The sequence below is a fragment of the Leptonychotes weddellii genome, chromosome 1, assembly GCF_054177405.1.
Source record: "Leptonychotes weddellii isolate Sample4059 chromosome 1, ASM5417740v2, whole genome shotgun sequence".
Classification (NCBI taxonomy): Eukaryota; Metazoa; Chordata; class Mammalia; order Carnivora; family Phocidae; genus Leptonychotes; species Leptonychotes weddellii.
The window spans coordinates 30,984,753-30,999,288 of record NC_138369.1 but is presented as its reverse complement, the minus strand read 5'-3'; the positions used below and the strand labels follow the sequence as shown (position 1 = coordinate 30,999,288).

The 14,536-nt window shown below is 38.9% G+C and overlaps 1 protein-coding gene across 1 annotated transcript in view; it reads right to left on the bottom strand.

The window, feature by feature from the left end:
- FRMD4B (FERM domain containing 4B) overlaps positions 1-14,536 on the bottom strand; it is a 119,873-nt gene that overhangs the window by 28,023 nt on the left and 77,314 nt on the right. The window contains exons 7-10 of the mRNA XM_081805825.1: positions 13,472-13,555; positions 11,553-11,618; positions 8,981-9,038; positions 7,250-7,336 (exon numbers count right to left, since the gene is read on the bottom strand). Of these exons, the coding sequence (XP_081661951.1) occupies positions 7,250-7,336; positions 8,981-9,038; positions 11,553-11,618; positions 13,472-13,555 (295 nt within the window). The remainder of the gene's footprint in view (positions 1-7,249; positions 7,337-8,980; positions 9,039-11,552; positions 11,619-13,471; positions 13,556-14,536) is intronic.

The window sequence follows — 14,536 nt, the reverse complement described above, 5'->3', positions numbered from 1 at the left end:
CTGAACACCACCCATCAGACTAGAAGAGGCCATGCTAACAGTCAGGTGTGCCGAACAAAAATGTTATAACATACCAAAATGGGACGTACTCCGGTAGCAAAAATTACCTTTTGAGATGTGATATCATAACCCTCCATACATGAAACATCACGTCTTAAATGCAAGGAGTACAACACTCAGAGTATTTTAGAAAAAGTTTAGATGAAGTTCTGGTCATCAGGAAATGCATAATATAAAACTCGGACCATCCAAGGGGATGTGATCCCCCCAGATTTCCTCTGTGGCTGAATCTCTAACCTCCCAGGGCCGACCTAATGACTTCCTGTTAATACTTGCAGTAGAGGGCTCCCCCCACATGGATGGTACAACCAGGGCCGACCTGCTGCTGAGGGGCACCTGCATGGCTCATTTGGGGGTTTACAACTGACATCCCTTCTCACAGCTTGGTGTCTAGCCCAGTTATTAAATATTTCAGTAAAATCCCTAACTTTGAATATAATTCTGTCTTTCCAGATGGGCTGTCAGGTCCTTAATGACAGGGACTTGGCTTTTTCCTTAAATGGAATAAAGAATATAAAGTACTACCTCAGGGTCCTTGTACATGGGCTCAATACATTGTTTTTGTTGTTGTTGTTGTTAAAATGTAGAACTGGGGAAAACTGTACTCTCTTGTTAGAAATTTGTTCCCTAAGGATGAATGAATGAAAACCAAACCAATCTTTGGTCATAAGTACAAAGCGAAGAAGCCTTTACTGTTTATGCCCCTTCCTAGAACATTTTTGTCACAATGCTTTCTCTACTCATTGTAGATAAATGTCCAATGTGGCATTTGGACAAGTCAATCCTATTAAAGTACTATCTTTCAGGGCACCTGGGTGGCTCAGATGGTTAAGCATCTGCCTTCGGCTTAGGTCATGATCCCAGGGTCCTGGGATCGAGCCCCGCATCGGGCTCCCTGCTCAGCGGGGGGCCTGCTTCTCCCCTTCCCTCTGCTTCTCCCCCTGCTCATATTCTCTCTCTCTCTCTGTATCTCTGTATCTCGAATGAATAAATAAAAAAAAAAAACTTAAAAAAAAATAAAGTACCATCTTTCATTTCTCTGTATGTGCCAACAGTTCAGCCATTCAGTAAATGCCTGGAAATACAAACTAACAGATTAAATAATGAAATTGAATGGTTTTGCCTGTCCAGCAGCCACTTCCTCTTCTTCAAACACCATCTTCTGTTTCTACAGAGAAAACTCTCAGCCTTTAAGCTCTAGCTATGGCGGTATCCTCCCAGTTTTATGACGTGGCTACCCCCTTCCCATCTGCATACGCTCTTTTCTGACTAGAACGTGTCAACCCATTCTTCATAGCCTGTCTCCTTCCCACCCTTCAGGACCCAGTTTAAATGTCACCTTTCTCAACGGCCTTCCCTGAACCCACTGAGGGTTCCACACCCATCCCATTATTGTCCCTCCATTTTGTTTCCACGAGAAACTATCCAAAATTTATCATCCTGTTTTATTTCTTTGCTTACTCATTAGTTTCTCACTGACCATCCCCCTAAAAGACTTCAGAGAAAACAAACACAGTGTGACAGAAACTACTTATCACCCACAGGATCTTTTTTCCCTCCTTCCTTTTAGTAACAAAACACCCTGAGTTATGGCTTTGCCCATGGCCACCCACCCAAAGACTACCCTTCCCAGCCTCCCTTACAATTAGGCTTTATGACTAATCAGGCTGCTTGCCTTGAATTCTTTCCATCTGCTTGCCAGTTGTGAAATGGAAATGGAGACTCACCAATGCCTAACCGATTCTCTGAGAGTTCCTTGTCTTAGAAGAACTGCTTAAAATCCTGTGATGAGCTTACAGAAGGGGAAGAAAAATATCTACAGTCTTCTATAAATCAGAATATGGTAGGAAGGAAAAAAAAATCTACTCGGTAAAATTAGTCACTAACCCATTGGGTCCTCACAATGATCTTTGAGGTAGATAGAGTAGACAGAATTATTGGAATTTGAAAGTTGAGGAAATAAAGACCCAGAAAGGTTGAGTGACAGCTCCAGGTCAGCCAACCAGTAAGCAGGAGTGCAGGACTGGTTTCTTATTTCAAACCCACGTAGGACTTGAGCTCTCCTCCCAGTGACTCTGCAGAAGGCTTTAATGATTAGATTGATTATTGGTGTGGCTGGAGCTTAATTAGACACTTTACAAACAGGATGGACTGGTCTCCAGTTGACATTCTCTAATTCCATTCTTTCCTTCCACACCATACATTATTATGTACTGACGTAGAAGGTGTGACGGGACGGCACATGTTCCTTCTTCTCCTGCAGCTAAGCTCATCCAGAACTTAAGCAGTGTTAGAAGGAGCAGCCCCATCGAGCTCCCTGGTGAGGCGGCAGCAGGTGGTGGAAAAACCAGGAGTGGCGAGAAATGTCAAGATGGCTGTGCTTATTAGAAAAGTAAGCAAGTCCCCGAGTTTAAATGAAATGAACCCTGTACTTTCATGACAAGGAAACAGGAAGACTCCTGTGTTGTGACTTAATTCATCTGGCTCTAGGCATTTGGGAATTCCAATAGTTTAAAAAAAAATCAGTTAACAGAAGGCTAAGAACTCTTTCCCCACCCTGAAATGCCCCGGGGTGATGATGCACATCACAAGACTTGGTTAGCAGTTATAATGCACAAAGATACTAATCTTGAAAGGCATTTTATCCCACCAAGCTCTGCTGGTGACAGCCTGGCTGGCATGACTTTTTTATTTCTCCCATCTCTGACAGGGTCTGGTTTTCCCAGGTCAAATAACTTGCTGGAGGACTACAAATCAGTCATGACATCTATCAATACTTCACTTAGCCACTGGCCCACTCTACCTCTTTGTGAAGAAATGACATTTTTCCTTGAAATACTGAACGAGCAATAAAAACCTAGGGAACACAAGCTTGCATTTTTGTTTTAAATGTAAAACTTCACTGTTTTTAAGTTCAAATGTCCTACGATTTGAAATTAAGTTCAGTTCTGGTATGTTTTCGCATTCCATAAGAGTTTGCAATGACATATTTCATGCATAAAGGGAGAATTAAAAAGAAAAAAAAACTGCTTGTGATCTGAATTTTTAAGACCCTGAATTTTTGTGGTTTGTTACTCAGAATTTTAAAATTCTCTTAATTTGCATCATGCCTCAGGGCATTACAGTTAATAAATTGGCACAGAGTGCTTAAGAGTCTCTGAAAACAGAAAATCTGAGTGTGGACTCTTAGAACGCTAGGGCTACGAGTCTGTAGCAATGTTGGGTCCTTCTCTAACCAAGCCTATTTCTCATATCTTTTTAAATTGTCTTTCTCTGTCACTACCAACGAACAACAACCAGTTGCGTAGTGATGACTGTGTATGCTGAATATAATCTCATGTAATGCTTACAAACACCCTATGTTGTCAGTTGTATTACCGTGGTGCAGATGAAGACACTGAGTTTAGAGAGAGATTAAAAAAACATGCCCAAGGTCACAGAGCAAACAGACACCAGACACCAAAGACAGGCCATGGGTTGCTTCCCAAATTCTTGCTCTGCATCATTATGCTACACAGACGGAAAACTTTCCCCCATGACTGGCAAAAGCCTTAGAGCCAAAATACATGAAGAATACTTGCTGGGTGTTCTAGCAGGTACGAGAAACACAGTCCCCAACGTTCCTAGGCTACAACTAATAGACATTATATGGAAAGGACAGAAAGCTTCAGCTTATGGGTCTCGGACAAACATTTTTTTCAAAATAGGCTTTGGCATTAGTCAGTCTCTCTTATTATTGGCAAATCTTCCCCCTTCTGGCCTGTTTTCAAGCTACGTAATTTTATAACTCAGCAGGCATGTGTAACAAGCAGCTCAAGAGGCTGAGCATCTCCAAGGCCTCCCATTCCAGCCTTTGTTTCAGGGTTTGCCAATCTTGACCTTCATTCCTGCTCGGCCACTGGTAACTTGCTGTGTGCCCAGGTCATGCAAACAGCTGAAGCATGATCCTCCTTTTTACAAGTCAGTGCTCACGGCCTTTTAAATTATGGCCCTTTCATTTGGACCAACTGGGCCAGGGCAGTGACTTGTAGAACATCCTCCCTCCAATTAAACCCATAGGTTGTTTGGCCATGGAAAAATAAACAGATGGAAGCAAAATCCATTGTCGGGTTTTAACAGAAGAAGGAGGATGCAAACAGTGGTACAATGGACGGCTGCAAAAGTAACCAACATAGAGAAGACGAGGCAGTGGTAAACAAGATGGCCCCGTTAGGTCCTTTTTGAATTGAATGGCACATCTTGAAAATGAAAGCGAAAACTCTGCCAATCGAAAAAAGGAAGTGTCTTCTGATCCTTGTCTCAACTCTGGGTTGAACAAGCAAGCCTGATGGTGATCAGTGTCAAACAATATTGACCAATTCCTATGAAACTGTGAATGTAAAGAAGGGGCTATGAGTCATAAGCAACTGAGAGGAAATTCGCTGCAATATTTACTGTGCAGATTCTGATTCACCATTATTTTGGGAGAAAGTCTGGTTGTTTTTAGTAGATGCATTTATATTCTGCAGGATTCTCAATTTCATGAAGCCACATTCGCTAAGAGATGACTTGTGAGTTGATTTAAGTTATATATGACATGCAAGATTCAGCGAAACCAGTGAGACTCCTGAATGTTATTTCTTAAAGTAAAATTCAGCAGAGAAATAAATTACCAAAAAATGTTAATATAGGTTGAGGTCTACCTCAAGAAAACACGATAAGCAAGGATTTGGTATTATAAAATAGATAAACTAGGGATTAGTTATATGCCTTGACTGGGATTCATTATGCTCCTTCTCCCCGCCACGGACCCCACAGTTAACAACCATAATGTCCATCAAAAGCGAATCAGTATTTGTATGTATTTCCACATACTGGATACTGGGCAGCTTTAGACCGAGTGAAGAGAGATGTGTTTATAAAGTAACCTGGAGAAATAGGACATGGGATGAAATCGTGTGCATAGAAAGATTTCTCTCGGGCGCCTGGGTGGCTCAGTTGGTTAAGCGACTGCCTTCGGCTCAGGTCATGATCCTGGAGTCCCAGGATTGAGTCCCGCATCGGGCTCCCTGCTCGGCGGGGAGTCTGCTTCTCCCTCTGACCCTCCCCCCTCTCATGCTCTCTCTCTATCTCATTCTCTCTCTCAAATAAATAAATAAAATCTTTAAAAAAAAAAAAAAGATTTCTCTCTCTGGAAAGCTCAGGATATACACTGACAAAGTCTCAATGAACCAGTTATCATTCTCTTGACTGTGGTTATCATGGGGAAGGGATGGGAATTGCAGAAGGACTTCCCGCCCTAACTGACATGTTTCTGTAGTTTGTACTTTTGTTGTTGTTGTTGTTTTTACAATGGCTATGTATAACTTTTGGTTAAAAAAATAACTATAAATAGGGGCGCCTGTGTGGCTCAGATGGTTAAGCATCTGCCTTCGGCTCAGGTCATGATCCCAGGGTCCTGGGATCGAGCCCCACATCGGGCTCCTGGCTCAGCAGGGAGCCTGCTTCTCCTTCTCCTTCTGCCTCTCTCCCTGCTCATGCTCTCTCTCTCTCTGTATCTCTGTGTCTCAAATGAATAAATAAAATCTTTAAAAAAAAAACTATAAATAAAAATGATTTTGAAGATGATTTTGAAAAAAATCACATGCCCATCATTTCTAACATTATTTATTTGAAATTTGGTCTTAGAGGCCAATTTTCAAGTATGAACAACATTATTCATACTCTTCCTGGAAATAAGTAAGTATACCTTACTTCAATTGATCTTAGTCACAGGGCTTATAGAGACACCATTCTGTTATAGGATTACAAACATGCTGTCTTCCTGTCCCTCACACAGATGGATATAGGTTACGAAATGATATTTTATTTTTATCAATATTTTCCAATAAGAAGCCTCAATGCCCAGCTACCCTGCTCCGGGAGGGCAGGACTGGCATTAGAAGGCGGTGAGCCCTGGGCCACCCCTTTGTGTTGTCTGTGTCAGCCTCACAGTCATAAAATGGGGAGAAAAGAGGAGCTTAATTATTTTAACTCAACGAAAGATTGTGAGCATTGATAAAAGCTGAAAAACCACAAAGAAGATGAAGAACACTGTGGTATGATGACAAAGGCCGGTTTATGATGAATATGGCTGTTTTTCTAACAGACATTAAAGCACAAGACAGATGGAAATGATAGGAGTAATTCAAGGCTTCAATGTCAGGGTGTGATAGCACATGGTCTGCTATTATAGGTCACTGTTTCACTGCCGTGTCGCCCACTGATGGCAGCAGAGCACAGGGAGGGCGGCGAAACCAACCAGGGGCGGCATGAGTAAGCCTTCGTGTCATTATAATACACAGTTAGGCCAGGGCAGGTGGGTGGCTGTCTACGCGGACTCATCCATTCTCATATGGGCAGAAACGGATTATACGCCTGTGCTTGGATCAAGAGAAGAAGTGTCATGGCCACAGTTCAAATGGAAAATAACGTCATTTATTAGGTCTGGAACACCCAAACCTGAGAGAGTGTGACCTTTAATAAACAGCACAGGACTTATTTTTCTTTTGAAAAAAGCAGACATGTTTCGTGTGGAAAACTGTGAACCAAAGATAAGTGAAAATAGCAGCAGTAGTCAAAAGATCAGTTTTTTGGATTACTGGATTGGACTGGATTACTGAGAGGGAGCCAGCACCAAATACTCAGGCTTACGTCTTCACAATTCATCCACCTGTGTATCCATCCAATGTCAGTAAGCATACGTATGTATATGTATGTATGTATATATATGTGTGTGTGTATATAATTTATATAAAAATATATTAACATTATATATAATTATGTATATAAATAAATATTTTATGCCTATACAACAGATAGATATATACAAAACTTGGAAAACAAATGTCATCCTTCTCTTCATATGACCTTAAAATAGAAATCTAATTGTATGCATTTATAAATGAAGTTGGGATCAACATCCTTACAGTTAAGTCTTTGTGCATAACTGGATTCCCTTAGAATAAATGATCAGATGTGGAATTGCTGGATGAAAGGTACATAAATTAGTTATAAAAAGCATTTTTCACTTAACCTGAGCCTTCTCTGAACCCATAGCTTCACTAACGAAAGTTACTTGTCCGAGACTATTCTGGTGCCCATTAAAGCAATGTTGCCAAATCCAGAATAGCTTAAGTTCTCCTATGTGTCTGAAATGATTCACACTTACTTTCCGAGGTTTCACTTTATCTTGCAAATCATACTGGCCGATTCCTTTATAGCTGATTCCAAGCCACCAAGGAAGTCCTTGTTTATCCTGGAAGATGGAAAAGCATGAGAACCAAGCCCTAATTGTTCAGTCTTCTAGAGGTGAAGATTTACCAATTTCATCTTTTAACAAATATCAGCAAGTCACAATAAAGCTGTCTTGGTAAACAAAACATTACTTAAAAACCTAACTTGCTATTAAAATGCCTTCAAAAAAGATCTGTAAGTTAGATCAATACTATTAATGCCATCAAAAAGAATGAACCATTACTGTCTTGACTGTTGGAGAAAAGAAAGAAAATGTAAAATTAATCCCAAGTGGAAAGCCAGTTATCCATTTAAAAAAAAAGAAAGAAAGAAAAGAAAAGAAACTAAAAAGAAAAAGAAAAAAAGCTCTCTGCTGTTCTCTTAATCAGTAACCAGCTATAATGGTCAGGGAAGTTTCCAAAGAATTACAAAGATGAGAAAGGTGGCTCCAAACCTGATGTTTATAAGCCACTTAACAATGAATGTGGGAATACTGAAAAGCTCTTTTGGAGAACTGTATGATTCAATGGCAGAATGTTTGAATCATCACTTTGAGGTACATATGGGGAGGAGAGGAATTTTTTTTTCATAAATTTATCTTTTAGGTCTTGCCAAAGTGAAGGATGTATTGACATAGGGAAAGAAAAATTTAGACTTAAACATATACCCATATGCAAAAAAATTAAGAATCAGGAGAAACCGAAGTTGAATTGCTACATATTTTTAGTACAAGGTATCCTCATTATGCAAGTATTTATTATTTAATCCCCCATTTTGAATTGCAAATACTGTTGTAACTTGAAAAGTCACTCAAGATTGATCTATGATAAAATTCCTTTCAAACAAGACCCCCTTCTTAATGGTCCTTTATCCCTTACATCTCAAAATAGTACTTTTTTTTTTATTATGTTATGTTAATCACCATACATTACAACATTAGTTTTTGATGTAGTGTTCCATGATTCACTGTTTGCGTATAACACCCAGTGCTCCATGCAGAACGTGCCCTCTTTAATACCCATCACCAGGCTAACACATCTTCCCACCCCCCTCCACTCTAGAACCCTCGGTTTGTTTTTCAGAGTCCATAGTCTCTCATGGTTCATCTCTCCCTCTGATTTCCCCCCCTTCATTCTTAATCAATCTCTCCCTGCTTGAAAACACCTGAAAATACTACACAAATATGAAACATACCAATTGAAAATTGCTATCGCAAATCCTGCAAAATTTTGAGAACTTTATGAATCTGCTGAAATGACAATGGCAAGTTTATGATTCTCATATAAAGGCTCTATCAAGTGAGTATCCGGCACTATTAGGCAGGTGAACAACTGGAGAAGAGAAATAGCAGCAAAAATAGGTAAAAGGAATGGATGTGCTAAAAGAGAATAATTTGAGTATGTTAGGATTAATAGAGGTTTTGGGAAAACATTTCAATGGAGCAAGTATTTTACAAAATAATGAGCGTTATAATTTGCTACAAATGACAAGATATAATCAGGCTTTTTTTTTTAAGAAAATCAATCATATTTTAAATGTTGAAATTTATAGAGATAATTTGCATACATATGCACATTAATTTATGTGATTTTAGACGCTGGTACTGTTCACTAACTCACAAACTAACATGGGCATTATGAAAGCTTTGTTATGCAAAAGTATTTACCTTTACTGCATAATAATGGACTCCGTACGTGGGTAAAGCTTCTACTATTTTCATATACCTATGAAAAATGAATATATATTATAATCTCTTACTAAATTAGAGGATCATTTTGGGAAAAGTGATGTACAGAAATATGATTTGTGGGGCGCCTGGGTGGCTCAGTCACTTAAGTGTCCGATTCTTGATTTTGGCTCAGGTCATGATCTCAGGATCCTGAGATCCAGCCTGCGTAGGGCTCTGCACTCAGTGGAGAGTCTGCTTGAGGTTCTCTCTCCATCTCTCTTTGCCCTTCCCCCTGCTCGCTCACTCTCTCTCAAATAAATAAATAAATCTTAAAAAAAAGAAAAGAAACACAATTTGTGTCTACTTTCCTCATTACAACCATGGATAATGCCTCTGACTAAAGCAGAAATAGAATAAGCCATTCTAGGGAGTAATATATTTTACCTTACCCAAATGTTAGGAAGTTGCTAACAAAACTTCAATTTCCAAAAGCTATAAGAAATGTTATTTTCTGCATATTAAGATTTCTATGTCTTAGAAACATATTAGACCGTATCATAAACCCAAATTGCAAGTATTTTTAAAACTAAGCACTAAACTAAGCACTTAATGCAAAGCAATGAGAACAACTTTTGGGTCATGCTCATAACAAGTAAAAAGTAAAGCAATCGTAGGGCACTAGCTGGCTCAGTCAGCAGACCATATGGCTCTTGATCTTGGGATTGTGAGTTGGGAATGCCATGTTGGGCCTAGAAATTACATACATACGTACATACATATAGTCAAAAAAATAAATTGTCAAAAAAAAATAAAGTGATTCCACTTACTGATTGTGGTAAACTCTTAGAAATATATACCTTAACTCTTAGGTCTAAACTCTAAGAAATATGTACCTAAAAAGGATGAATTTTATTGTATATCGAACTGATTTTAAAAAATATACCCCCCAAATAAAAATTAAAACAATGATTTTTCCATTTACCCCATTTACTATTTCTAATCAACAAGTATTGATTGTGTACTTCTAAGGCTTTATGGAGTGGAATAAATTGTGTAAGACTTCCTCTCTGCTCACAAAGAATTGAGGTTCCTGTTTAGTACAAGTGGGCTTTTTAATGACATTTTGAATATCAATTGCTCTGGGTTTTGTAATCAATAATTTGGGATGCTTTTTTACAAAGTAAATGGCCTGTATGTAGATGAATATAAGAGGTTAGGTAAATGGGCCAGCAACATGCAGCAAATACACTGCACACCCAAGATTCTAACAAAGTGAGATGGATTCCACAGTCTAGAGCCTTAACCACCAAGCTAGTCTCTTACTTGGAGCCACAACTCCATTCCCTTAATGATTAAGGGAAGTAAAAGGACTCTGCATTTAAACAAGGACACTTCATAACATGCTCATTAGCCTAACCTAAAATCCTTCAGGGAAATTGTTACTCTTCTTCCCCCCCCGCCCCCCCAGAAAACAGGCACCATGAGTTAAAATGTCAAGGATTCAACTTCAGGACTGCTCCTTTTTGATTTCTGCCTTGAAGGCCACAGAAGGTGTGCCGTGATAAAAAGGCGATTAGTGCAAGAGGTAGAGGTTGTAAGGGAGATCTATACACTGACCAGGGGAAATGCGGTCTCTAAGTCCTGACTTCAGTTCTCACATGCTCTGAGCTATATTCAGTGGGTTTTTAAAAGAACTTCGATGGCCATAAAAGTTATTCTACAATTACTACAGCAATAATGCTATATTCATTTTTATAATTTTAAAATTATAAAATTATAAATTTAGTTCTTATAATTTTAAAACTTCAACGTAGCTTGTGAACTATTGTTAATAAATGGATGGTGGGGTGCCTGGGTGGCTCAGTCGCTTAAGTCTCAGACTCTTGGTTTTGGTTCAGGTCATGATCTCACGGTCCTGGGATCGGGCCCTGTGTCAGGGCTCCCCGCTGATTTTAATAAATCTTAAAAAAAATACATAAATGGGCGGTAACTCTGTAAGTCTAAAATGCAGAGATATGTCACTATGGTCTGTTCTTGGTAGCATGCAGATATAGATTATCCAACACCAACACTGTATGCTCTACCCAAAGTAGAGTCGCAAACCAGACAACCAAACATGGCCTCCAGATAGGTTTTGCTTGGCTTGCATTGTAATAAAATTTTCTTAAAATTACTTTGCAATGTTTAAAATTGGATTTTAAAAATCAGAATTTCCAGCTTTTCATAGAAATATCAGGTCTGATAGCTTTAGGCCTGATTTCTGAGACTGAATCACCTTGCCTCGACTCAGGACAACAGCTCTCCAGTTTACCTCAGTCCCCACCATTCCCTATTGTCCTACACCTGGCCTACATTTCTGTTTTGCTACCTGCCTGACACTGGAAGATATCTGAATTAATAACACCAACTATGGAATGATTCAAGGCATTTTATAATTCATAGTAAGGCTTTTTTAACCAGATGGAGACAATATACACACAAACCACACAATAGAAATCATTTTCAGATGATTTCTTCAAACAGAAGACATTAAAATTCTATCTAAGCAAAAGGAAAGACAGATACTTACTGAACCACAGCTTGACCCCGAGTCAGACCTTTGATTTTCAAATAATGCTCAATTACCCTGTCCTCACTGTAAAACAAGGAAATGAGAAATACAGCATGTACGATTATATGAGGTACAGACTCAATTTCAAGATTCTCAGCTGGCTGGGGCGCCTGGGTGGCTCAGTTGGTTAAGTGACTGCCTTCGGCTCAGGTCATGATCCTGGAGTCCCTGGATCGAGTCCCACATCGGGCTCCCTGCTCGGCAGGGAGTCTGCTTCTCCCTCTGACCCTCCCCCGCCATGTGTTCTCTCTCATTCTCTCTCTCTCAAATAAATAAATAAAATCTTTAAAAAAAAAAAAAGATTCTCAGCTGGCTTGTTGAGAAACTTGAGAATAAAGACCTTCACCAACTTGTTTGGGAGATAGAAGCTGGCTGACTTGAGTTTCTATAGGACATGGATTCCTGAACGTCAGACATTTGGCTACCTATCATGATTTTTAATTTATATTTTATATGATATATAAATAAATATATCAATACTTTTAAAAACTTAATTTATTGGAAAAGGAAAGATAATATCAATTTATCATATGAAAAACTGGTATTTTTTGCCATAATTGAATGGGATATAAAATACAAAATAATATTATTAAATACTAATTAGTGAGCCTTGCTAGGGAAATTAAAAGGTTTAAAAAAAAGAGATCAGCATGTGTTAGTTATTAAAGGCATTTTCCTTAAATTATCCACAAAGATTTAGAAAGGATTAAAACTGTTCTGAGTCTGAGTATCCAAAATACTCTCGTCACTCACTACCTGGGGCACACTGCTTTCAGAGAAAACCCTTCGTTATTGTCCCAATATAAAACTTGTTGACTAGAGGGGCACCTGGCTGGCTCAGTCAGTAGAACATGTGACTCTTGATCTTGAGGTGATGAGTTCAAGCCCCACACTGGGGGTAGAGATTACTTAGTAAAAAAAAAAAAAAAAGTTAAAAAAAAAGCCAACCTTGTTGACTAGAAAGGCAAGAACTAGGCTAAAGTCTGTCACCTTTAATGTCAGCTAGTGTACCCTACTTACAGAGACCCATCATATCTCAAGTATAACCTAGAAGGGTAAATGTTTTTATGTCTACACAACCAGTAATCAGTGGTAAACGGTCTTTGTTTTTTTTTTTCTTAAGAAACTATCACTTAACAATGATTTGTTTGGAAGATTCCAGACTCAGGAAGCAATGTAGTCTCAGGACTCACTTTTGCTCTTTCTGTGGGAACTGCATTTCATCTTTCCTATTAAAGCTATTCATGTTGAATATTTATTTTGTAATCAGTTTTTCAGTGGAAAGGAAAACTATCTTCAGGATTCAGAGCCATAAATCAAGGAAACTGTATTTAAAGGGGATGTAACTAATTCAAAGGGGGAAATAAGTACTTTTCTAGGAAAAATGCTGTAAGGAAAATGGGTACTATGGATTCATTGTAATATAAACAAATAGAACGACTTGAAATATACAACAATTTTTGGCCACAGAAGACATCTCTGATCAGTCAGGTCATTTCTGGCCATTAAGAAAACCTCCATCCAAGGAAATCTGTATTTTGTAACATGTATATTACACTCTGCTAGATTAAGGCCACATTACACAGCGACTGCACATGTTTACTTAAAAGCACTCTCTACAGACCTTTAACACATGTGAATGAGAAGGCACACAGCCACACTTCATAAATGACTACAATCTTGGTACGATGATCTCCAGTAAGCTTTGGCAAGACCCTTTCATGGAAAGGATCAAGGTCTACTTATAGTCATTCTGATGCATGTGATGGGCTATTTGATACTTTCTTCACTTATATTTCATTTAATTTCTTGAAAAGCATGCAGTTCTCAATGGAGGCTATGATATCAAGGTCACCTGTTGTCTTGCTTTGGCTTACCAGTAAGCAAGGGATGGATGCTCCTGAAGAGTTTTGGTTGGAAAGGCTGGTAGGGTCTTTAAATCTTTCCTGGCATTTTCATCACTGAAAAGAAGAAGAATATAGTAATGTCAGCCACTATTATCTAAAATATCATCCAAGCTAGTGACCAGAGGAAATCTGATAAATAACTACGGTATACTGGGCTCTAGCCAAATATTGTCAATACACACATAAGGCTATGGATTCAATTAGAGATAGCCGTCAATTGAACCCCCCAAGCCATCTGATATTTTGAAGTTTTTATAAAGACCAAAAAAATTAAAATAACAGTATTCAGGTGCCATAATCCTATTTTCCTTACTCTCCTGATAAACTTGCAGCCATTTTCATTGTATATTTCCTACGTGTATCTATTCTATTACATAATTATTATTATAATTGTGGATATTCCATTTTTACACAGCATTCTTTAAATTTCATTACATATTTCTCTATGTTCTTATAGCACCCTCATAATGATCTTTAGCACCTACATAATACTGTTGGAATATTGGTTATCATAAAACCACCTGTAGTTATCACCAATTTTTCATAATAGATGTCAATTCAATAAGAAGTTTATAGGGGGGCACCTCGGTGGCTCAGTAGGTTAAGTGTCTGCCTTTGGCTCAGGTCATGATCCCAGGGTCCTGGGATCTAGCCCCGCAATGGGGGCTCGCCGCTCAGTGGGGAGTCTGCTTCTCCCTCTCCCTCTGCCCCTCCCCATAGATCATGGGCACTCTCTCCCTCTCTCAAATAAATAAATAAAATCTTTAATAAAAGATTTAATAAAAAAAATTTTATTCATTGGGGCGCCTGGGTGGCTCAGTCGTTAAGCGGCTGCCTTTGGCTCAGGTCATGATCCCAGGGTCCTAGGATCGAGCCCTGCATCAGGCTCCCTGCTCGGTGGGAAGCCTGCTTCTCCCTTCCCCACTCCCACTGCTTGTGTTCCCTCTCTCGCTGTGTCTCTCTCTGTCAAATAAATAAAATCTTTAAAAAAAATTTTATTAATTTATTTGAGAGAGAGAGATAGCAAGAGAGAAC